The sequence below is a fragment of the Syngnathus scovelli genome, chromosome 12, assembly GCF_024217435.2.
Source record: "Syngnathus scovelli strain Florida chromosome 12, RoL_Ssco_1.2, whole genome shotgun sequence".
Taxonomy (NCBI): Eukaryota; Metazoa; Chordata; class Actinopteri; order Syngnathiformes; family Syngnathidae; genus Syngnathus; species Syngnathus scovelli.
In genome coordinates, this window is record NC_090858.1 from 11,438,487 (window position 1) to 11,463,459 (window position 24,973).

The 24,973-nt window shown below is 45.2% G+C and overlaps 1 protein-coding gene across 4 annotated transcripts; it reads right to left on the reverse strand.

Moving 5' to 3' along the window:
• Positions 1-443: 443 nt before the first annotated feature.
• sdccag8 (SHH signaling and ciliogenesis regulator sdccag8) lies at positions 444-24,605 on the reverse strand. 4 transcript variants are annotated; one of them, XM_049737017.2, is made up of 17 exons: positions 24,396-24,603; positions 23,735-23,914; positions 22,434-22,501; positions 21,915-21,986; positions 21,721-21,834; positions 21,530-21,604; positions 21,368-21,432; positions 21,091-21,291; positions 20,742-20,880; positions 20,228-20,380; positions 19,941-20,075; positions 19,451-19,567; positions 18,799-18,941; positions 9,911-10,038; positions 7,952-8,060; positions 6,874-7,005; positions 444-733 (listed from the first exon to the last, which is right to left on the reverse strand). In XM_049737017.2, the coding sequence occupies exons 1-17, from the start codon at positions 24,460-24,462 to the stop codon at positions 625-627; spliced, it is 2,007 nt and encodes a 668-aa protein (XP_049592974.1). In that variant the 5' UTR covers positions 24,463-24,603; the 3' UTR covers positions 444-624. The 4 variants fall into 4 exon arrangements, with proteins under 4 accessions (XP_049592974.1, XP_049592976.1, XP_049592975.1 ...); XM_049737019.2 differs by lacking the exon at positions 444-733 and adding an exon at positions 734-5,236 and having other exon boundaries at positions 24,396-24,605; XM_049737018.2 differs by lacking the exon at positions 444-733 and adding an exon at positions 5,713-6,312 and having other exon boundaries at positions 24,396-24,605.
• Between the last annotated feature and the right edge of the window lie 368 nt (positions 24,606-24,973).

Here is a 24,973-nt window from a genome sequence, read left to right on the forward strand (position 1 = left end):
AGAACCGTTTTAACGTTTGAATTAGAATTCATATTTACAATACAGTCATCAATAAACAATATTTTTTTAATGTTATTCAATCAATTATATTTTAATTCAATTTCCCTTTAATTTGGGGTTAAAAAATTAAATATGCGCAAGGGAAATCGAAAGATTTTTTTAAATGTTATGAATTATTTTTTACTGGCATTAAAATACAACACAATAGCTCTTTATTATGTGTAGCGCTTTCTCAATAGCTTTTGTTGTAAAAATAAAGAACTACAAAAGACACTTGCAGCAACTAAAAACCTGGCTGAATATTCTTTTAAAAATCGCAATATAAATCAGTTTCATTAAAAGTATCTTGCATCAAAAGAGTCTGATTATAAACAGTTTAATGTTTCTATTCAGTACTACTAAAATTTTGAGAAATGTGTTTGAACATGAAAATAAATAATAAATCGATGTTGAAAAGCAGTTTTATTTAAGTTACTATTCTTCTATTCCAGCTTTATTGCAATCCTGCTTTAATGAAGAACAAATGCACATTTCTGAAGTAAAAATTGAAAAAGAGTAAAAAATAACTGATATTGCTACTTGAGACGCACTCAGAAATTCAGTTAGTCACACGCACACATCGTGTTAGTTGTTTAGTGGTTGTGTGTGGTTGATCATCATGTGGTTCTGTTTCGCCAGCAGCTCACACACCTGCTGGGCGCTGCTCTGGCAGTGGCGGTCCAACTGTTGAAGCCTACATAAACACACACACACACACGCAAACAATTTATTTATTACTGCATTATACAATATTCATTTTGACCTGTGAAAGGACCCCACCTGCTGGACTGTGTGTGTGCGTGCGAGCATGCGTGTGTTGGTGTGACAGCAGTCAAAAATCCAAGCAAGTTTAGCTGGGGGGCACTTAGCAGTAATTTCCCCTGACAGTCTTGATAATGACACCCGCATACACTCAGTGGCACACGTGAGTAGTAGCCCACAGCTAGTGTCGATATAAAATGTTTGTTTGTGGTTGTGTTTATTTACAGGTGGGAGTGCAACATGTCCTCCGGGGGTTAGGGTTAGATTTGTGCTGTTCAAAAGCCTCAAATGTATTTCAAGGTGATCGTCACCACATTAACATGCTGACATGTCAGACAACGTCAGAAAGGAATTGGTTCAAGTGTTGTTGCAAACCCTAATTTGAAACCCTAACCCAGTGGTTCTTAACCTTAGTTCAATCGATAGTTAATGCATTGTGTTGGTTTTGTTCTTTGAACAAGGTGATGTTCATACATGGCTCATTTTGTGCACCAGTAAAAAATTTGAAAAAAATATAATTTTTCACTAAAAAGGGGTTCGGTGACGGCGCATATGAAGCTGCTGGGGTTCAGTACTTCGAACAAGGTTAAGAACCACTGCCCTAACCCTAATTGCAAACCCTAATTTGTTACCCATGTTGCAAAAGGTAATTTGAAACCCCAACCCTTGTTGCAAACCCTAATTTAAAACCCTAACCCAAGTTGGAAACCCTAATTTCAAATCATTATCTGAAGCACTTATCCCCACTTTTGGTTTAGTACTGTTAGATGTCGACCAACAGGCGCTTGCCTTCATCTGTGATCCGTGCGCGCGTGCTGCAGGCGTGTTAACAGCACATATTAAAATGTTACACTACTGCTGTTGAAACGGCAGCATGTTGTCCTTTATGAGGCGTCCTCGCTGACGTTGCACGCTTACAAAGGGTGCAGCTTGCGAGGCCTCTGGCCACTTCTGCCGCCGCACTGCTGCAAGCCGAAAAAGCTGCGCGACACCACCCAGACTGCACAAGCCCGCCTGGACCACGAGAGAGGATGAGAGACGCACACCGCCTAGAGGTGAGGACAGCAGTGCTCACTCGAGAAATGCAATGTAGGCAGAAATGGACAAGGACGACGTGGGTCAGCTCGACCCAACTTCCTGAGTTGATCCAATTTTTAACTCAAATTGAGTTTTTCTTGCACTCGTATGCTAAGATGGGCAGGAAGTGAGGGCGCTGACGACAAGAATCCTTCAAGATATTTGACCAAGTTGCTTTAATGCTAACTCGCTGCAGTCTCCGCAGTAGCCTTTTCCAACCGCTGACATCCTGTATCTGAGAGTCAGAAGTGAATTTGGCTGGCTCAGGCAGTAGAGCAGATCATTCGGAAACCGGAAGGATGGTTGTTAGAATCCAGCTCTGTCTGAGTCACGTCATTGTGTCTTGGGCAAGACTTTTCACACACCTTGACTCCTTGCCAACTTCCTTCCAAATGAAGTTTTTGTAAGAAGTGATGTCCCTCTAGCTTCTGGGCCATGTCAGCACACTGTGTGTGTGTGTGTGTGTGTGTGTGTGTACGTATGTGTGGCAGGCGCCCAGATGAAGCAGCCTTCGCACCCCAGGGCTCGTAGCGCGCCGGCGGTAGCAGCAAGCCTGTTCCTTCTTCCCGCGGCCTGTCGCGACCATTTGTTCCATTAAGCAATCTCCTGGAGCCTCTGGTGCGCGCATACACGTACACACACACACATACACACACACACTCACTCACACACTTGAACAACTGCTTGCACAGCTCATGGCGCACATGGGCCGCCATCCCTCCTCCAGACGCACGCACCATCCTTGTTCATGGAGGCCATATGGCTCAGTCAAGCCTGTGGATCCGCACACACATCTGCGCATATTCTGTATGTTGCGCCACCCATACATTCGCACACACGCGCATAGTGGATGATTGTGTGTGACCTAAGTGTGTGCGTGGTGATAATTGGTGAAGCGGCCGGCGAGCAGCTGTGCGCTGACTAAAGGTTTGCGTGGCTTTCGCTGCCGCAAAGAGGACGGCGAATCAACACCGAGAAGACGCGTGACAGAAGGAGACGGAGAAGAGGAGGAGGAAGATGAAGAGAGGGCCGACGTAAGTGTTGAACCCTTGGAAACAAAAATGGACAAAAGGAAAAGAGGTTTTAATTTTAGCTTTGGAAAGATGCGATTGCTCAGGTTTCATATTTGTGTAATATCTTTTGCCTGCTTTGTCCTTTTAGATTATTTTTTAAATCACTCATTAACTAATTACTCATTGTTAGATTATTCAATTATTTTTGAAAGCAATTCAGATGTTGCAACGTCATTTCAAATGTAAAAGCAATGTGTGAGTCATGGAAAATATTTTTATTATTTTATTTTTATTTATTTCACAGGGACAGTGTGAATCAATGTATATTTCTGTAGATGCATCAAAATTGGCCAAGGGGTAATGAGGCAATGTGTGTGAATTGTCTTGCCCAAAGACAATACATCATATGGCTCAGACAGAGCTCAGTTTGAACCCCCAACCGTTTTTAAACAAGCCACTCTACTGACTGAGCCACGGCTACCATACAAAATAATATGAACCACCTTTTAATGCTCTACAAATTTTAATTGTTTGTAACATTAAATTTTCTATACTTTAATTTTGTGCAATACTGCTCTTTGTAATGTTTCACACTGCTTAACATTCAGCACTTGTTTTGAAACAAACAACACTTTTTTAAAATTAAATGCCAATTATCTTTATAAAAATGGTGCAATATTTTGTAACAGCTAGAGAATGCAATTTCTGAAGAAATTGCGTGTGAAGTCTTAGAGGCTGAATAAAAACTTGGGGAATACTTCAGAATGATGTCAAATGATACTGACAGGAAATGTTATACAATGACTGAAAACGTTGAAGTTCGAACAGTACAAATTGGTAAAAAACTAGGAAACTGCAGGTGAATATATAAGTATTTAGAAAGACCAGAAATCGAGAAAAAACAGTACGTGAGAAAACCAGTAAGCGAGGAAAATTAGTAAGCAAAAAAAAAAAAAAAACGCAACCGAGAAAAAAAATGTAGGAGGGAAAAACCGTAGACGGGAACAACCGTAAGCGGGAAAAACCGTAAGTGGGAAAAAACGTAAGCAAGAAAAACTATAAGCGAGAAAAATTGCGAGCAAGGAAAAACTTTAGCAAGAAATAACTTAAACAAGAAAAACAGTGAGCGAGAAAAGCAGTGAGTGAGAAAAACAGTAAGTGACAAAAAACATTACCGTTTAAAGTTGGAACGGGTTGAATCAGTCCAAAAATGTAGAAATTAGAAGGGAAAAATGAATTTTGCAAAATTTTGCGAAGCTTTGCGCCAATGTAAAAGTTGAAAATATGTAATTTTGGTAAATGGCAGGTTTTGGAATAGGTAGGCACAAGATGAACAGTTTAAAGTTGGAAGGGGTTGAATTGTTCAAAAAATGTAGAAGGGGAAAACTAAATTTAGTAAAATTTTGTGCATGTTTTTAAGGTGAAAATGTGAAATTTTTGAAACATGGCAATTTGGGGAATGTTAACAACCTTTCCCAATGGGATTTGAATTAGCTGAATGATGTGAATTCCAAACGGGATTGATGCAAATGTGAAATGTTCAATGTGCCATTAATGGTGAAATTTTGGCAGAAAATTTGTGAATTTGGGGAAAACGGAAAATTTTTGGAATGGGAAAAAATGGACGCACCCCTCACGTGAATATTTGGAATATGTTGAAATTGGAATGAGGTGAATCAGATGAATTATGTGGAAGTAATTAAGTGTAAAAAAGTGTTCGGAAAAGGTTGAATATAAAGAACAGGGATAAAAAGTGTGAAGGCCTTATATATCATCATATCATTTAAATGTAGAACAAAGTTTGAAACTCAACTTAAAAAAAAACAATAACAAAAATAGCTTGATGTGTATCCTACAATTTTGAATCTTCATATGAACTCCCTGGTGACTACGATAAAATATTTCAGGTGGAAATTTCATTAGCTACAGAACGTAACAGCTAATGATGGGCATCAAACAAATATAATTGAGAACATTAACACTATTTATTGAGCAATGTGTTCTAATAATATGTTCCATGTTGGTTTGTAACCACTCTTGGCCACTCCGTCACCCCCCCCCCTCCTGCTCACGACGTAAACAACACAGAAATAGTCAAATAAATAATGAAGTGTGTGTTAAGAAACCCCTGTCGTTTGGCAGCAGGCTTGGCCCGGTAAAAATACATCAAGCTGATTTTCCAAATGTTTTGCTCTTCGCGGCACAGATTGCAGCGAGGGGAGGAAAGAAAAAAAAGGGGGGGGGGGCTGTATGGCGACAAGGCCGCTCACTCGCCTTGTTAGCGGGTTACTTCTCGAAAGGCCTCGGGCGCTGCGATGGAGCACGCTGTGATGCGTTCAAGAGCCCTTGGGGGGGTAACATGCAGTAACATTCAGAGACTCCAAGACTGAGACAAGCGCACACACTGCTGTCGTTCGATGTGTCATTGCGGCTGGATTTGCTGCTTCATTCCTGTCTCGCAACGGTTGTTGATGGCTAACTGTAAGTGTTCACGTTTTGTACTGAAAGATGAAATCAAAGCCAACTCAACTTGGACATTGAGTCATTCTTTCTTTCTTTCCACTTTTGGGAGTACAAAAGAGCAGAGTGTCAATTTCGTCCATGAATCTGTGCATCCAACTGTTGCCATTCATACCAAATGATCATTTTGCATTCAACTAAACAGGCTCAAATTTCACACAAAGGTGAGTTATTTTGATTTGGTAATGTGCCTCCACATTTCTCAAAATATGTGCCATGGCAGAACAAACGTTGGCAGACACTGCCTTCGTGTACCCACGTTCAAAATCAAGCCACACCCCAAACTGATTTTTTAAAAATATTGTTGTAACCCTAAAAACCTTTTCAAGCGGTTTTAATTGTCATTTAAAGGCCCACAAGCAGCAAACACTCAACATTAAGCAAATCCATCCACAACAGCAACTAAAAAACAACAGCAAAGCTAAAAGAAAAACTGTGGTCAGGCATGTCCAAAAGCAGAAGAAAAAAAAGATGTTGACATGCGCGGCAACTCGCAGGAGGATTCATCCACTGAGCAAAGTGTCAAAGCACAAAACAGAATTTGCTAAATGCCAACGCTGATTATCATCGTTCGGCCGGGGAAGGCGGCGCCAAGTTTGGGCGCCAGCTTCCCGGCCCATCCGCGCTTGGCAGCCGCGTTCAAGCGAACCTCCCGAGGACGCATGCAAGAATGATACCTTCTCACCAAGCGAGATTGTTTTTGCATGCAGCTGCCGCGCGCTTGACTTTTACTTCTGTTTGTCTGCTTGGCCACAAGTTCACGGGCGGGTGGGAGTAAAATGTGGTGACGTGTGCGTGTGTCTAGGTGAGGTGCTGATGCAGAGCTCCTACAGAGTGGGACGACGACACCCACACACACTCTGGGCCACATGGGCAGAGGCAGGCGACTGGCCAAGCGCCCCTGCGGAGACACGCGCACACACGCGCACACAAAGACTCGCGCACTGCAGCCAAAGGCAAATCTGGAAGCACTTTATGCCGTTCCAGAATTGTCTATGAACTCCACCATAGTTTAAGCATCAGCAGCAGTGCCATTTACATGTTTTTTTTTTCTCTTTTTTTTTTTGGGGGGGGGGGGCATTGTGCGTGATGTCACAAAATAACACTTTCTCGTTAGCGAGAAAAAAAGAGAGCATAAACACATAATTTTAGCTAGCTTGTAATAGTATGTATTTTTTTTAAAAGTTTTTTTCGATTAATAAAATTATCTTTTTTTTTCTTGTAATATTGCAATCTACATCATTACATATTTTCAAGTAAAAAGTATAATTTTATCCTGGTCATCTGTTATTTATGTTCTCTTAATTACGACTTGGTTTAGTTGTATTTTCCAAGAATGCCACGTTGATTCTCAACATATTTCAACTTTACTTGTGCTTTTTTTGCTCTTAAAACGACAACTTTATTCTCCATGACTAGTCTGGTGAAACGAGCTATGTGTTGATTTTGCGTGTGTGCGCACCTGTTCTTCATGGTGTGGTGCACGCGTCCGTGCTGAACACACTGTTTCTCCATGTCGGAGCAGCGTGCTCTCATATTCTTCACTGTGTCCTGAAGGTGGTGATTCACCACAGCCAGCTGCTCCACTTCCCGCCTACAAACAAAAAGAAAAAAAAAACATTTTAAATGTTACAAGTCAATAAAAAAGCTCCATTTTACACAAATAAAGATGTAAAAGTACTGCTACTCCTTCAACAACTTTTAAAAATAATAATAATAAAAAATCTTTATCCAAAGTACTTTTTTTTTTTCCCTCTAATAGCATGGCTTGACATGCAAGGTGAAAAGTGTCCCAAATGCGTGAGGTGCACATGAACCTTGAGGGCACCCGTAGCCCATTTTCTGCTTCAACAGCACAGAGCGGGCCTCGTCAGCCCCAGCATGAGTTTGTGTGTATTGTCACTGTGGCGGTCCAGCAGGACTTTAACCGCTACACTTGACTTGGACTCCAGGAGCTCAAACAGCTAGAGGCCCACACACACGCGCACGCACGCACGCACACACACACACACACACACGCACACACACACCCACACACCCACACAGTGACGCCACTGTTTTGCGGATCACCTACCGACTGAATGGGCATCTAAGGGGAACGGCGTTTATCATTTTGGAGCCTTCTTCAGTCTGTACGTGTGTGTGTGTGTGTGTGTGTGTGTGTGTGTTGTGGCTGGTGAAGCCAGCGCAGGCTGTCTGTCAGGGCCAGATTGGAGGCCGTCATGTGACTAATGCGCAGCACAGCTCCAACAGCTGACAGAACGCTGGGCCCAGGGTCACTGTCGTACACGTACTCACACACATGTATATGCAACACACACACACAAACAACAACAGGCAGACACGTACACATGGCAGATGGAGGGGCAGGCAGGCCTGCTGTGACTCCACTTGCATCAGGTTGAACAAGAAAACAGGTCAGGCAGGAAGGGAACATGTAGCATGTAAGCTAGTCACGAAACAAATACAACACAAGTCTCCAGTGCGATATAAAAATGTCAACCATACGACTATTCATCAAGACGATTTGTGGCATTGACCTTCTGTTTCCCGTCAGCTCCTCCAACGTGGCTCCCAGCGTGCGACACTCCTCCTTCAGCTTCTTGATGAGGGAATTCTGGGAAGATAGGAGTTTGTCCAGCTCGCTGGCTGCGAACACACAAAGCAAACACTTTGCTGCACTCCACTAAAGAATTTGAAAACAATTTTTAAAAAGTGCCTCCTGGCGCCTGTGTAGAGATGAAATGCACACAAAAGCTGCAGCAAAAGTACATATGTACTGCATTGAACATTGAACGTTAAAATACAACGTTGTCTGGTGCTATGTATGCCCTTTGCCGCCTTGTCCTCTTTCCGAGCAGGCTTTCATCCTGCCTTTGAAATTGCGCGCATACCAGCATATGTTTGCTCTCCTTGGGAAACAAACAAATCCTTACAATGGTGTCGTTTTTGGACGCCGCCGATGACGCCCCCACCTGCTCTCGCATCGGCGCACCATCAGGCACTGGCAACAATCAAATAAAAAGGAGGACAAGGCCACGTCTTTGAAAAGTTGGGCCATTCCTTTTGTTTTCTTCATCGGAATTTCAAACTTTATTCTCACAATTATTTTTTTTTTTCTGTTGGAGTTTTTTCAGTTAATGTAAAATTTGGGCCTATGCCTTCCGTAAAATATATTGTCACAATAAAAAAAAAAAAACAGTTTTTTTATTGTCACAATATTTTTCTTTTCATCTTGCAATATTTTAGCATTTTTCAATGACTTTATTCCCATAGTTGTTTATTAGTGTTGAATATGTATTAATACTTCTATTCGACTTCCATCCCAAAAATGTTCCACATGCCAAACATGGCAAGTCTGTAATGATGCTTGCCTAACTTTGACGAGCTTCATCTGGTGGGCGCGAGCGCACACGCACACACGCAGTCTTGGCCATAGTGCGAGAAAGTTGGGATGAAGAATGCTAATTAGGCGAGCGGGCTTTGAATATGTCTGGCCGTGCGTAGGCCAAAAAGAACCCTGGGACACAGAAAGCCCGGCAGAACTGGCACTGGAAACAAACAACAGCCAAAGCCATGGGGGGACGAGGGAGGGGGAGAAATATCTGATGTCATCTCGAGGCAACTCTGTATGGATGCATTTAAAAAAAATAGGAATATGAAAAAAAAAAAAAAAAAGGTGGTGGATGGAAGGAGAGCAAAAAAAAAAAAAGAAAGCTCATTATGGCGCTCGTCTGTGAGAGCGGCGAGAGGAAGTGATGCGAGTGACGAAAGGATGGCCACCGTGCCCCTCCGCCTCCCCCCTCCCTCGGCGTTTCCTGCTGTGCTCTGATGTCAGCTCTCTTTAGACAACATGTGTGGCACTGCCACATGCCAGGAAAGCAAGCCTTTGTTTACGCCTCCTCTTCCCGCCAAAGCTCTCTCCTTCTCCTCACTCACTCCACTGGCCTCTTTTTTTTCTTTGCAAGTAGCAGCGGGCCTCTGAGTTGCAAAGGAAAAGCGCAGGTAAGGAAAGGAAAGGTGGCGGAAGAGGCAAGGGGGCGAGGAGCCAGATGGTGCCACAGATGTGCGAGCAGCGGTAGCTCCGATGTGCACTTTACAACTCTTAAAATTGGTTGTTTGCCTTGGTACAATTGGGCTTTTCTTTTTTCATGAATTACACATTTTCCATTCTGAAATTTCAATTCTGTCCATTTGATTCCCTTTGGAAAATCAAATCACTATGACAGCTCTGCATGAACTTGTGACAAATCCAGGACTATTTGTAAAACGAAAGTCGATGCAGGTAAGGAGGAGGAGGAGAAGGAGCCAGATGGTCTGACGCTGGGACGCAGCGGGCACTCTGACCCGTCCGTCCAGGTCACCTTCCACGCCGCCGCATCCACCTCAGAGGCGCCTTGCTGCTGCGACCATCCATTTTCCATGGCGCTTACCCTTGTCACAGGGTCACAAGGAGCGACAGCCTATCCAGGCTCAGTCCTGGTTTTGGAGTCACTGACCTCTCTGCAGGTGCTGCGTCTCCGTTTCCTGCAGCAGCGCCGCCATCTCGCCCTCACGCTGGCGCCAGGCGCGGGCAGCGGACACCATTTCGTCCTCGTGAGCTCTCGCCGCCGTCTCGCTGGCTTCTCTGGAGGCGCCGATACACAAACACAAGGCTGCTCAGTACAAGTGGAATTCACATCATGAGAGTCAAACAGCCACTGGAATTAATCAAATTGCATTAAGTCCTTCCACTGACATCAATCACAATGTCTTTGGAAAACCAAACAAAAGATAATGGAAAAAACTGCTATGTGTGCCTTTGAGGGGCGTGGCCAAGTAAGTGACATCGGAGACAGCTTGCAGGGCAGTCAGGGTTAATATCGATAACCAAAACTAAGGCAATAAATCAAAAACAATGAAAACTAAAAGAGAATTTATTCCAACTTCATTTAAAAAAATGGCAAAATAAAACAAAGATTAGATAAAGGCCCCAAAATTAAAGTATTAGAACTGCACTCTCCTTCTTCCTGCTCAACGACAGGGCTTTCACATTTGCATCACAAGCGGGAAATAGCGGGTCGAGCATGTCGCGTGTCCACATAAACGCACGGTGACGCACCATCGCATCACTTTTAATTCCTCCCTCCGACGCAGGTAGGGCCGTCACAAAAAAGGTGCGCGCATCCCAGCCGGCCGGCCGGCCGTCTGTCGGAGACAAACTTTCCAAGTCCAGCAGCGTGCCAACAACAGACGCACACAAAAGAACGGGAGAAACTACAAAGACGGGGAGAGAGCGAGAGCGATGACAAATAAATACAACTCTTCCTGAAGTCCAAAGAGGCGCTAATGAAGAGAGAATTCTCCAGTTCAAGTGAAAACTTTTCTCCCCTGCAGCGCTTGGCCTGCATCTCTAAAGTGACCGCGTCTGTCGGTTCCATCCTGCTTGCCTTCCTGCGTGTTTGTGTGTGTGCGTTCTCCTGCTGTCCTGCTGTCTGGGGTGTGAAAGCGGGTGGCGTTGCCGTGCAGGGGACGCAGGGAGACCGAGTGTGTGTGTGTATGTGTGGGTGAGCGGGACACCCGCTGGGTTTGAACAGCAGCCTGAGCCACCAAAGCGCACACCAGGGCTCAGCGGGAGATGGCGGCCAGGCATTGCCAGCCATTTGGTCCTGCAAGAGGTTCCAGGGGGGCTGCGTCTACTTTTGTGGTTCTGTCCATACGCGCGCCATTGAAGAGCAGCATGAGGAGGAGGACGGGGCGCTCGCACCAAACCTGTTTACCCACCAATTAGCATCAGACGCCACGCCAGAAAGTTGCAGCGGTCGGCAACGGCGGTCCCACAAAAGCAAGCAAGCAAGCTAGCAAACGGAGCGCTGCGGCCGCCTCTTTGTCGCAAAACAACCTCAGAACAACAATCTGACACCTTTATGAGAGTGTGTTCGTGTCAAGACCTGAAAGTGACAAACAATATTCAATGTAGAAGGACCCCGAGAATTCGGGGAAAGAAGGATAGAACTAAACAAACAAACAAGAAGAAGAAAGACATTAGAGAAGACACGGTTATTGCTTCTTCATCACTTCAAATTTGTTCTCGTTTTTTTGGTACCTCCTCAAGTAAGTCAAGCCCTCAGCATTGTGCACAGAGCAAGAAATATGCCGACAGCACTTTGACAACCGTGACATTTTGTGATTTTAAACAACTATCATCCCAAAAGAGAGCACAGCACACAGAAACTCGGTTAGTTTTTAGCTAGCTAAAGCTTTTATGATGGTGACAGTTGTCTACAATGGATTGTGTTGGACCTCGAGGTCCCGCTGTTCAAGAGAAAGTAGCTGGAGGACAAGTGAGGTCACCAACTGGACCGTCTTCATCTGCTTGAGTTCAATTTGATCAGATCCAAGCAGCAGGCCATTAGCATAGAACCATCAAAGGGCCTCCAGTTTGGGGGCTGGACAGGAACCAGTGTGTCGGCTCCATAATGTGGCAAGCCCTGATGCGGGTGGACACACACACACACGCATATGAACACACGCAGCTCTGGACAAGCGTCAGTTATCAGTCGGGCCAAAGGCCAAAGCTGGGATGTTTGTGGCTGAGCAGCCAGGTGCAGTGGCTGCTGGGTAAAGAGAGAGCTGGGGGGGGGGGGGGGGGGGGGGGGGGCTTACTGGGCAGAACCGACGTAAGTGGGCACTATTCAAGCTGTCGGCCATTAGACGAGGGGGGGCAGCCCAGCCCGGCCCGACCCAGAGTTTGCGGCGCCCCGCGGTGCCGGCGACGTCCGGCGCCAGCAGCGCCAAATGCTGCTTTATTAGAGGAGCGGCACAAATTGGAGTCAGATGGTGGACTTGGAGGAGACACTGATGTTTGTACAAAGAGCGACAAGCACAATGACGCTTTTCGAATACATCACACAAAGTCACACTAACATGCAGCAAGTTTGTGCGAGGAGACCAGCAGTCACACTGATGCCATTGTTTGTCAAAGCGACATTGGCTCAATCCCACTCCAAAGAACAAAATGTGTCACTCACTCTGGATGATTGGGTTGGCAATTTTATCATTTCTCATCTTATTTCACGACATACATACATTCTTTGAAGTGCTAAAAATGTGTAACAATGTGTAATATATGCAACCTGGAAAACTGTATAATGACGTAAAAACAAATATGATGGATACAAGCTGTGCTATGTTACGGTATCATCAAGTATCGGTACTCAGTATTGGCGGGTACTAAAATGTAGGTACTTCACAGTCACTGTATATGTCGCTATGCGTCACTGTTTGTCTAGCACCATGTAATTGCTTAAGTAAAATTAGTATTCTCAAAAAGATAGTTTTGCATCCTGTACTCTACTAGCTGTTGCCTATTTCTGTTTTTCCATCCACTTGTTCAATTTGTTGCAGGTGGACTTATCCCACCAGACGCAGCAGCTAAATATGACGACGGACAGGCACAGTGTCAACATTAATATGCAAACTTTGCCTGCGAGTGTGTGCGGAGGGCTCTCTCTGCCAAGCCCTTGAAAAGAACACGACAGAGAGGGAAAAAGAGCGTCAAATGAAAATGACATATTGAACATCATTTATTGACGCCACGTGTAACAAATGGCTTTGTGTTTGGTTTTTTAGCACGCCTCCGGGTCACGCCGACATATGACACACAGAGGCGGCCTGATGTAGCCCGCAAACCCTCTTCATCTGTCTCTCTCGCTTTCTCTGCATCGCTCTATCCTCCATCCCATCCCCTCATGCCTCCTCCCCCTCCCACTCTCTTTTTTCCTGTAACTAAACTGGCTGTGTGTCTCTCCATCTGCTGGTTCTTCCTTCAGCGGCCATGCACCTGTTCACACCTCCTCTCCTGTTGGCCACCTCCTCCCTTTATCTCTCCATCCATCCCTCCCTCCTTCACTCGCTGCAGCGCTGCCAGCCTCGTTCCCTGGCGCGGCTTGGCGCTCTGTCATTCAATCCATCTGTCGGCGAGTCAACTTTGTTTACAGGCGGCGGCCCGAGTCTCTTTTCTTATCAAGGAGATGCCGCCCCCCCCCATCGCCAACCCTTTTCCCGGCGAGACACATCGGAATACCGTTAGAGCTCTGGTCCGAGCCTGCAAGTACGTTTAAGACCTCTCAAAAGCTACTCTTTGACAAAATTGTCATCTGAGGTGAATCCTACAGTTGACCAGGATGTTTTCTACATCACACTCGAGCCTATATCGGCTGACTTTGGTCATGCAGGGTCCACTGGACCTGAGCACATAAAACCAACCATTCACACTCGCATGAGCAAGTGTGGACAATTGACAGAAAGTTGTGTGAGGCCTCGTGCGCAGCGCTGCGGGATGGCACAGGCGAAGCGCGGAGGTGGACGGATGGTGGATAGAAGGCGGAGGGGCCGGTTCACTCGCTTGTGGGTGGCGCGACAGAAGTGCGCCTATGTAGGCCAGTGTCCCGGGGCACACTTGGCTGCTCGGAGAACAGTTGTCGCCGACAGATTTGCCTCCATCTCGCCCGAGGTCTCCCAGTCAGGGATCTGTCGATTGCGTCTATTTTTGCAAAGGACGAACAGATTACGGCACTGTTTGATAATCACGGAAGGCTGCGCGAGGAGCGCTCTTCTACTACTGTGTCAATTAACGTCACATACAGTAGAAACTACCCTAGGTGTGTATGACGTATGCTATTTAAATAAATAAATAAATAAATAAATAAATAAATAAATAAATAATATTTAACTCTGCTCTGAGCTCGATAAAATCCTCCTGAAATCCAAACTGGTTTCAGTGTAAAGGAAGTGGCAAGTGCAAAGTTTAATTTCTCCTCAGCTATGTCAAGTACTTCAATAATCTGTTTTGTTTTTACAAACGGGCCGGGGTGTGGCGGTGTTGTTCTCTTTGCTGACCTGTTTTGTGAAACACTCATTCTTGTTTATTTAACTATGAAAGCTGCTCGATGAAAAAGAAAAAACTATTTTTTGATTGATTGATGTAATTTTACAGGCACCAATGGCCCCCGACGAGGGTAAAGATTTTGAAGCTATTACAGATGGGATCCAGAACATTCAGCTGGACGGGGGTGACCAACCAGTCCAAAGCAAAGAGCCACCACCATTTAAAAGCTGACTAAAATTACCCAAATATTTTCAGAAACATTATTTTAAAGATAAAAATATTGGAGGGATAGATTTAAAAGCATAAGCGGAACAACTAATACCGACTACTAATTGAGTCAATACAGTCAACTTGTGCTTCTAAAAGCGTGACAAAGAAAAAATAAATAAAATCAAGAGTAGCAGACAATAAGACTGAAGATAGGAAGCGCGAGGTGCGGACACGAGGGCACCCTGGCAGCGAGGAGGCGAGAGCAGTGCCGCGAGGCGTCATCACAAGGCCGACGGGCCCACCACTGTCAACATCAGAGCGCATACGCCTTCTCGCTAACACACACACACACGCGCACACACACACGCAGGGCTGGCCGAGAGCCCTCCCAGCTGCCCTATCCGTAACTGTCTGATTAGTTGTGCTAAGCAGCCCCTCCCCTGCCAACCACGGTGCCATCTGCTCCCCAACAACATGGCTGCCGACCAGACGCGCACGCGCGCAGCGGGGCCTTCTACCTGGCACGGCTCGGCCGCCGTCACACAGAGACCTACGCATCAAACTCTGCAGACACAGGTGTCGCCCCGAGGTATCAACACTTAACATTCACACAAAGGAAAGATGCACACATTGCTGCACTGCACTCCAGCTCACCTTCTGGAGATGAGGCACTCAGAGGCCACATACTTGCATCCAACACACTCATAAAAAAACAACAAACCAAAAATTGGGCCAACTTTGAGTGCTTTCCCTCCCTTGACACTAAAGTCAGCAAAGGCCCGATCTTGGGCGTGTCATTTTTTTTCCTCACTCGCCTTTCCGATTAAAATCAGCAAAGTCTTATTAGTCCAATGTTCACACTAACATTACAAAAATTGACAAAAATCTGAGCATGTGTTTACAGGTAAGAACGCCAAAGTCATGGTCCAGTGTGCGTTTGCGCCGCCAGCGCCACTGCAGCCCTATTATGCTGGGCTGTGATTGGACAAGAGCCCCCCGCCGAGTTTGCTTTGCAGCAGTTTTGTCGAATGCTGAATTTGGCCGGGGCCTGCTCGGAGCCAGCCTCTGGCGGGACGCGGCATCTGCTGCCTTCACCTTCCTCATTTACACTTCTCCGCCCTCTCACGCTCACCCGTGCCGCTCTCTCGTCTCCGCCTACGCAGACCTCGCCGCCGTCGTGCCGCGACAGATGAGGCGGAGGAGCGCGTAGAGAGAGAGCAGCAGCAGCGTGACATGTTTAATGGAGTTTGGGGAAAGTCTCGCTGTCTCGCCGTGCGCTCAAGGTCGAGGAAAAACACAGCAAGCAGCTCAGTGTCGCCATCTTGTTTGTGATTCTTTCTCAATAAACAATGCGACAATAAATGCACATGGAAGGGACAAAACAATCACCTTACATAGAAAAAGGAAGCGCATTTTTGACAAAGCAAAAAACTACAATTGCGTCTCTAAATTTTACATCATAATTAAAAATGGTGGAAAATAATGTACAGGAAGTATCTGTCCATATTGTATTGTCTGTGTGCCTTTTAGAGGCGGGGCCTAGTGGGGTCGCTTGTGACCTCGCTGAGTCTCTGTGTGAGCTGTGGGGGCTTCTGCACAAAATGTTTTTTGGTGGCCAGATTAAGCAATTTTATTTTTCTGTTACTTGTGTAAGGAATGTACATTAAGGTACAGCGTGGAGAGATGTAGAAATTTGAGACTCACTGGACAAACATGTGAAGGCGCGAGAAAATAGCAGACTTGATTGAAGCAAATTTACAAGTTTAACTAACTCATTTTAAAAGGCAGAAGCGTAAATATCTAACTCGATTTTGTTTTAATTCCCCAGTCAATCTTTTTTTGTATTTTGCCTTGATACAATGTGTACCCTTCCGGTTTCTACTGTTTTCACTGGACTGGAATACGCTTGAGACTTTAATGAAACTTTTTTTTTTTTACTCTTTCCCTGACTGGCTTTTCAAATCTTCTGCAAAAAGTCGAATTTGTTGGACAAAGTGTCTAACGAGTAAACTTGCTGTTTCCCAAGCAAACATGCTCATGACTATGTATTCCTGATTTCACAGAGATGATGGACTTTTTTTAGCGGGAGGCCTTGCAGACATTGTCCCAAAAACCCAAGCATGGGGCGTACTCTACCATCACATGCGTGCCTGGCTTGAGATGACCACTAAGGCCGATTTTTCATTCTGGTTGCCTTTGGGAGCGACAAAATGAAGAAAGAAGAGGAGGAGGAACGAGAGAGCGAGAGCGAGAGCGAGCGCGAGAGCGAGAGCGAGAGAGAGAGAGAGAGAGAGAGAGAGAGAGAGAGAGAGAGAGAGAGAGAGAGAGAGAGAGAGAGAGAAGGAAGGAAAGGAGCAAACAATCAATCCAAACTTGGTAAAGCCCTCTGCTGGGCTGGGGCCGGCGAGTGTGTGTGGATGTGAACAGAGTGACGGGGATTAGGACAGATCCTGGGCTGTCCAACTCACAGCTGGCTGATGATCCAATCCTGGAGCGCACCAGCTGCCAGGGGACCCACCATTGCGTGCGTGTGTGTGCATGTGCGTATAGACACGTGCTACCACGAGTGATGTGAATTTTGCCGACAGACCAAAACAAACACACACTTTTTGTACGCATTAATCGGCGGGAATCAAACAGGCTCTGAATCTGCTGTGATCACTTGCGCCTCAAGGCGGACAGAATAAAAGCGGAGAGGCAATGAAAGAGCTCCTTTCCCCTCTATCAAGGGGGTCAAACGGGAGCCAAGCGGACAAAAAAGCCAAGGGCCGCATCCGCTTAACGAGCCTCGAGCAGAGCAGCGTGACCTCTGATGGTCTGCGGATGGACACAAACTTTTCTTCATTGCTCTAGTATTGAAACGAAGGAATATTTTTGCCATATTCCAATAAATTGAAAAGCACTTATAAGTCTCGGGTGAAAAGTTTCTGATATTGTAAACATTAACGAGCCAGAGCAATAAATCCCAAGTGCCTTTCAATGCTAATGAGCAAAATTGAATTCCAATGGCTGCTGTCTCCTCGGCCGCGCCAGCACCTGTCCAACATCACAGCGCACATCTGCGGTGCCATAAAACTACATCACACAGTGATGTGAGCATTTGCGCCAATAGTTACTCTGGTCCAGCTCAATGTCTGTGTCACCGTGCACAGAACCGCTTACCAAACACACACACACACGCACACACACACACACGACAGCTCGCCATGCAGCCAGTGTGAGTGTTAGCGTTGGCCAGCTGACAGACAAACACACTTAAACACAGATCAGAGTGAACGAACACACACACAACCTCACACACACACACACACGCACACACACACACACGCACACACAGGGCAGCACGGTCACATCTGTGCCCATCTCAAACATCTCGATGGCGGGGTAACAGGGTTGACAACGCGCCCCCAGCGGCTGGCACGGGTCGGGGCGGACGACACCGGTGGCGGCGGGTCGTCGGGCAACAGATGACATGAGGGGGACAAGATGGATGAAATAGAAACACAGGCTCCACCTAATTTCCGGATGCCTCCAGCACTAAAAACTGACATCATGAAACATGGTATGAAACTACTCCTAAAAAAAGCAGTATTGGGTTTTCAAATTACATTTCAGGATAAACTACGCTGTAGCCTTACAAGCGAACTTAATTTGACAACGAGCTGACAACTAGTGCTGTCTTTTTATCTAGCATTTATTGAGACATGAGTCAAGAAAAACAAAACACCGAAGAGAAAATAAAACACTGAAATATTTCAAATATGCCACCTCTATTTCAATTTGAGCTAAGAAAAAAATAGATGAGAAAGAGCAGTGGATCCAAGTAAGAGGAGGAAGGAGGGTGGAGCCTGGAGAGAGAGCCACTGAGGCTACGCTGTCCTGCATGTGCATGGTTGCGTGTGGGTGTGTGTGCGTGTGGGTGTGTGTGCGTGTGTGCGTGTGTGCGTGTGTGCGTGTGTGTGTGTGTGTGTGTGTGTGTGTGTGCGTGCGTGCGCGCGCGCGCCAGGGACAAGTGGAAAGGCTCAAGTAGCAGTTTGGCACTGCTGGCGCGGGCAAGTGAGCGAGCCAGTGTGTGTGTGTGTTATGTTGTGGCATGCCTAACAGGATTAGAGGTGACCTGGTGGGGTCCAGTTGGTCCCGGGACCGCAGCGCAGCGGCTGCCCACGCGCACGCGCTTCCGTTTAATAGGATTAGCTGCTACCTGGTGCCGCTACAGTTGGTGCGCGGGGTCCGAAGCAGACCGAGGCCGAGGCAGAGGGTGACGCCGCGAGCGCGTTGCTGGCATGCGGAACGGGATTAGGCGCTCACCTGGTGAGGTGCAGTTGGCGCTGGGCGCTCGCCAGCTGTTCGGCCAGGCTCAGGGCTTCGGCCTGCCATTGGCCGCCGTCCCTTTGGACAGCCTCCAGACGCTGCCGACAGCCAACCAGCTCAGAGCTCAGCTTTTCCACTTCCTGTCCCGTGGAGAGACATGTTGAAAACAAGCGCGCTCACACAGCGCCGCGTTCAAACACAACTCGTGTGACCTCGTGTCAAACGGGTTAGGCTTTATTGTTGCCTATTCGCAACTCTGTAAATAAATGTCAACTCAGTAAATCAGAATATTATTGAAAAGCTTATTTTAATCCAGTAGTTACCTGTGTCGATTCCTATAGCTGCTCCCTAACCCTCTACCAAAATAATAACATATTTTCATTTCATTGGCCAAAACTGTGACATCCTTCAATAAATGATTTGTTAGAGGGTTGACGTAACTATCTACTATTTACATATGTACAACTGTATGGATAAAATGTCAACTAAATTATTTTTATAAAAATTTAGCAAATAATTTTGGGGCGCATATAATGTGTGTATGGTTCATGGATGTACTTATTTTCAAGTTTTCCTTGTGAAATTGATTAAGTTTTCCCATGTTTTTCAAATTAATTACCATGCTTCTGTATATGACAATGTAACCAACCTGTGTGGATTTCTCCAGCTGCCTGCTGCTCTTGGACTTAAGGTCCTGCAGTTCTCGCTCAGCCTCCTCTTTCTTGAGTTGAGCATTGCTGAGTTGATACTGGAGCTCCGCGCAGACCTGAAGCCCACACAAGAGACGAATAATATTCACTTGAATTTCATGAAAAGGTGTTCCCTTATTCCCGAATATACATTATAGTTGTGTGCTACTATTAGTAAGGTCATTTATCAAGACAAATAGCTCAAACTCGCATGATACTACATTTGAAGTGGTTGAAATATATTTTGGAGGTTTAAGGTTTGACAGAATACAGAGAAGACCATAGCTAGAGTTTTGCTGTCCCCCAGTGGAATTAAGGAGGATTACAATACATGCCTTTTTGGTACCAAAAAAAAAAAAAAAAAAGAGTGAATTGGATTGAGTTTGTGGTCATCTTGCATTACAAAATTGTGACGAGAGAACATATGCTTATGTCAATCAAAGTGCATACTTTGCTGTTCTCTTGCCCCACACTGGCGAGTTGTCGCTGCGCATCTTCCAGCTGATTGGTCAGCGAGCGCTTGTCGCCGTGGAGTCTGTCGAGGTGCCCCTCCAGCTCGGCGGAACGTTGGGACAGCCAGGCCACCTGATGCACCGTGCGCGGACACACCACAAACTCAGTCAGTAAAAGGGATGGTAGCAAATTAGGAAGTGCAGGTTTATTTGTGTTGGATGTCACCAAACTGTGCAGCTCCACCAAAGTTTGTGGTAATGCTCAGTAAGATAAGTTGCATTTACGGTATTTGCCAGCTCTTCCTTCTGCCTACGGCCCTCGCTGCGTCCTTCCTCTCTGGCCTCGGCCAGTCTGTCCTTCAGGGCTTGCGCGTCATGTTCTCGCTGTGTCGTCTGCCGGGCGAGTTCCCTGGACAGCTGCTGGCACTGTACCTCTACCTGCAGACGACAGTCGATTGAGTTGATGGCTCATTGTAAATCCAATTGAGTACATTTACTTGATTTTCACTTCAAATTTTTGTCTATGTTCTTCTTGTTTTATTGGGATGAACTAAATAATGGTAAAAACTATTATATGGTAGCTGATGGAGGTTAATGCTCGCAAAAAATGATGTTTCAAGATTGAACATTTTCCACACAAATTCCAAAAGATTCGTTTTTTTAAGTTCAAACATGCCAACAGATGGCGTTATAACCATGGCTAATCTGTCCATTTGTTGTAAAATGAGTTAGAAATTATGTGTTTTGTCTCATTTGTGGTTTCATGATGGATAGCTGTAGTCAATTGCAATAATCCAACCTCAGCTCTGTGCAGGTGGGCCTCCTCGGCCATCTCAACGGCGCCTTTGACTTGCAAACAAGCCGACCACTCCCGGTGCTGCATCTCCTGCTGAGCGGACCGTGCCACACTCAGAGCCGTCAGTAGCTCGTCACGCTCCCTGCGAGTGAACAGGCCCCAAAATGTTTTCAAACAGACATAATATACATACACCCACACCGAAGCTCCCATTTATCACAGGAAGCCACTCATAATCTAGAATAGCAATATATGCAGGTTAATTTTCTTATTTAAAGTTTTACCCCTCCCATATGTTTTATAGACATGTTTTGAAAATAAAAATACACCACACTGTGTTGTGTCTACTCACTTGGTGAGTCGGTCAACAATCTGGACATGCACGTTGTCGGGCGTGCAAGCCAATAGCGCCTCCTTCTGCGCGCACTGCAGACACAAGCCGGCCACGCGCGGCACGCCGCCGGCCCGCAGCGCCGCCGCCACCTCCTGCTCGCTGCGTCTCAGACGGCCCGTCAGCTCCCGGCACTCATTCTGACTGAGCGACAGATCCCTCCTGGAGGGTGAAAGAACCACAGGAAGGTAAAGGGAAGGCGGAAGATTTAAGCGGCGATAAAAAGTCCGAGGCCAACCTGAGGGAGAGGACCTGAGCCTCCAGTCTTTCAATCTGGGCCTGATGCATCGACTTCAATTGCTCCTGACGTGCACACACACAACATTGAGTGCGCGTAGTGCAAAAAATTATTTTGCGTTTATTGACTCAACTGTAGAGACAAACAATTATCATGACAAACCAGCTCATGCTTCCATGCTGTGTAGCTTTCCCCATGCTTGGCCACGTAACTGTCGCCTGCTATAGTTTCATTCACCTAGAAACACAAGACAGCATATAAAAGCAAAATGGGCATTTTTTACATGACATTAATTAGAATGAGTCACGTTCATTTGTGTTTTGACATACAATTTATGAAAGTTATTTTTTTACCGTGTGATGGTCCTTGGGAGACGCATCCGCATGTGTGGCTTTGAGCTCGGCGCGCAGTTTTTCGTTCTCCACCACCACCACTCGGATGCGCTGTTTGAGCCCCTGCTGCTCCTCCTGTCACACACACACACACGTGCACACTTTTACTCATCAAGTCAAACCATCTGAACAGACAACGGGATCTTCAAACAAACCTTGCAGAGTTGGACCTCAGCCTCCAGGTGCTGGATGTAATCTGGCGGGTTGTGAGTCACCGGGACCAAGTCCTGAAAATGGATTAGGGCATTTATGTATATATGCTACTAATATATTATTTTATTATTTTAACCTGGTGATCCTGAAAGGGGGATCCTTCCATCTGTGGTCCCTTCTCAAGGTTTCTCATTTTCCCCTGGCAGGGTTTTTTTGAGTTTTTCCTTGCCCTTTTGGGAGCTTATGATCAGGGGATGCTTTGAGAATAATTGTCAATTTTGGCTATGTGAAGCCCTTTGAGACTGTTTGTGATTTAGGGCTATACAAATAAACTTGACTTGATATTATTTTTAACAATGTATGTACATGCAGTACATACATTGTTAAAAAGACATACGTATATAATAGAGATGTCACTGTCATTTTTTTAATCAATTATCTTTTTGAAACAATAATTGAGTAACTAAGTGGACTTGCACCATCAAAAAGATAACGAGACAGATCCGGTGTAACATGTTTACCTTTGGAGGCGAGAGAGGAGCAGGCATCTCTCTGCCCTGCTTTAACAGGAGACTCTTCAGTTGATTGACTGTACACACAGGCACACAAAAACTTACACATGCCTTGAACTTTCCATTTCATATCATATTACCACCTTGTGGAATGTTAAATGTGCAGGTAGTAGAAGCTTTATGATTGCCATAACATTGATGCTAATTACTCTTATCACATCTTTGGCGGTTCACATAATATGTTTAAATGAATATTTAATTACCGTAACAGCTATGGTAATTTCCATTAGCCTGTCTATGGTGTCTGACTTTAGAAGTTAGTATTAGTAATGAAACATTTGTTAATATATAAAAAAAAAAAAAAAAACTTTTCCTCACCCCCCCGTGGGTGGTCTCTTTTTCCCTTCAAGCTCGGGTCCTCTACCAGAGGCCTGGGAGCTTGAGGGTTCTACGCAGTATCTTTGCTGTTCCTAGTACTGCACTTTTCTGGACTGAGATGTCAGATGTTTTTCCTGGGATCTGTTTCAGCCACTCCTCCAGTTTGGGGGTTACTGCCCCTAGTGCTCCAATGACCACAGGTACCACTGAAGTCTTAACTCTCCAGGTCTTCTCCAGCTCTTCTCTGAGCCCTTGATATTTCTCAAGTTTCTCATGTTCCTTTTTCCTAATGTTACCATCATTTGGGATGGCTATGTCAACCACAACGGCTTTCCTCTGCTCTTTGTCCACCACCACAATGTCCGGTTGGTTCGCCATTACCATTCTGTCTGTCTGGATCTGGAAGTCCCAGAGGATCTTGGCTTGGTCATTCTCTACCACCTTTGGAGGTGTTTCCCACTTGGATCTTGGGACTTCCAGTCCATACTCTGCACAGATGTTCCTGTACACTATTCCAGCTACTTGGTTATGGCGCTCCATGTATGCTTTACCTGCCAGCATTTTACACCCTGCAGTTATGTGCTGGATTGTCTCAGGACCTTCCTGAGCCGTTCCATTGAGGGGTTGACTCGTTTTGTTCACAAGTCTGGCTTTGAATTATGCTAGGCCCGGGCGTAATTATATATATATATATATATATATATATATATATATATATATATATATATATATACTAACACTAATAACTTAAAAATGTTAAGTATCAGTTTTACAGTAAACTTCAACGTTTTTGTGCTTAGGCTAAAACCATTAAATATTGCTTTGGCGCCATCTTAAGGCATCTTTGTGTCACGGAAATGTGAAGTGATAAACTTCATATAGTCAGGTCATAGTTAAAAAAGTGTGCTTTGTCACCATTATACATTTGTCACCTGCTTCACTCTGTTTCTTGTGGTTCCACCGAGGCCAGTTTTTCTCCATTGTCGAGGCCAGGGTGCCACCGCTGCGACTGTCCCCATCCTCACATTTGACAGGATCTTCCTCCTCATTGTCATCGTGGTGGAGATGTTCCAGAGCGTCGCTGAGCTGCTGTAGGCTTTGGTTGGGTGGCTCTGGTAAACACAAGTTTATTAGTATTATGATCCATCCTTACATTTTCTATAGTGCTTGTCTTTGAGAATGGCTTAACTGCAAACTACTATGATAAACATATTTATACAATCAAGAAAGCAATATTATTATTATTATTGTAATGAAGGTTGAATATTGGTACTTGAGTGTACTGCGTCCTATTTAAAATGTGATGTAGGTGTGCCTAATGTTATGTGACTCGTGACCAGTGTATTCTTTAATCCAGGGGGTCTTAAAAGGTAACAGGTGGCTTTAAATTTTAACTGAGACTGAATATGAGTCTCTTATATAATTGACGTTTTAATTAGACTCCACTAAAAGGGCGAGTGGGGAGCACAGTAGTCATAGCAAACTTCTCATTCAGTTCTAAGTAAATTTAAAGATGTTGACTGACTTAGACGCGTTGCTTAAGCGAAGGCTACCGAGCCACGCGAACGAAAACACAAAACAACGTCCACTCACGTCTCAATTGTTTCTGGTAAACATTCAGATGCTCCGCTTCCTCCTCGTCCGATTCGAAAGGTTTCATTATGGCACTTAAATGACGCTCAGAGAGTAAATGCTGCGATTAGCCATGCTTGCTACTAGCAACCTGTAAGAAACGCGTAGCAACCGTCAAGTTGGGGTGCTTGTTGTAGTGACTCCACCGTACCGGAGAGGCGGTGTTAATTAAGTCGGTGTCACCGCCCGGGCCTAGCATAATTCAAAGCCAGACTTGTGAACAAAACGAGTCAACCCCTCAATGGAACGGCTTCAAGCGAAGGCTGGGAGTTGTAGTCAATAATCACAGTGCAAACCAGTACGTAGAGCGCGAGTGAGGGTCACATGTATCAATGTTCATTTAAGTTTTTTTTTTTTTAACTCTAAATTATCAATTTTATTTAAAAACATTTCGAATCTACTGTTATCTATGTACAAAATAAGTTAAAAAATCTATGGAAGGAATTAGAGCGGTTGTTAGTCAGTGAGTCACTTGTGTATTTTATCACCCAATCATTTTTAAAGTTAAAGTAAATGTCACTGAGAACATTAGGGGAAGT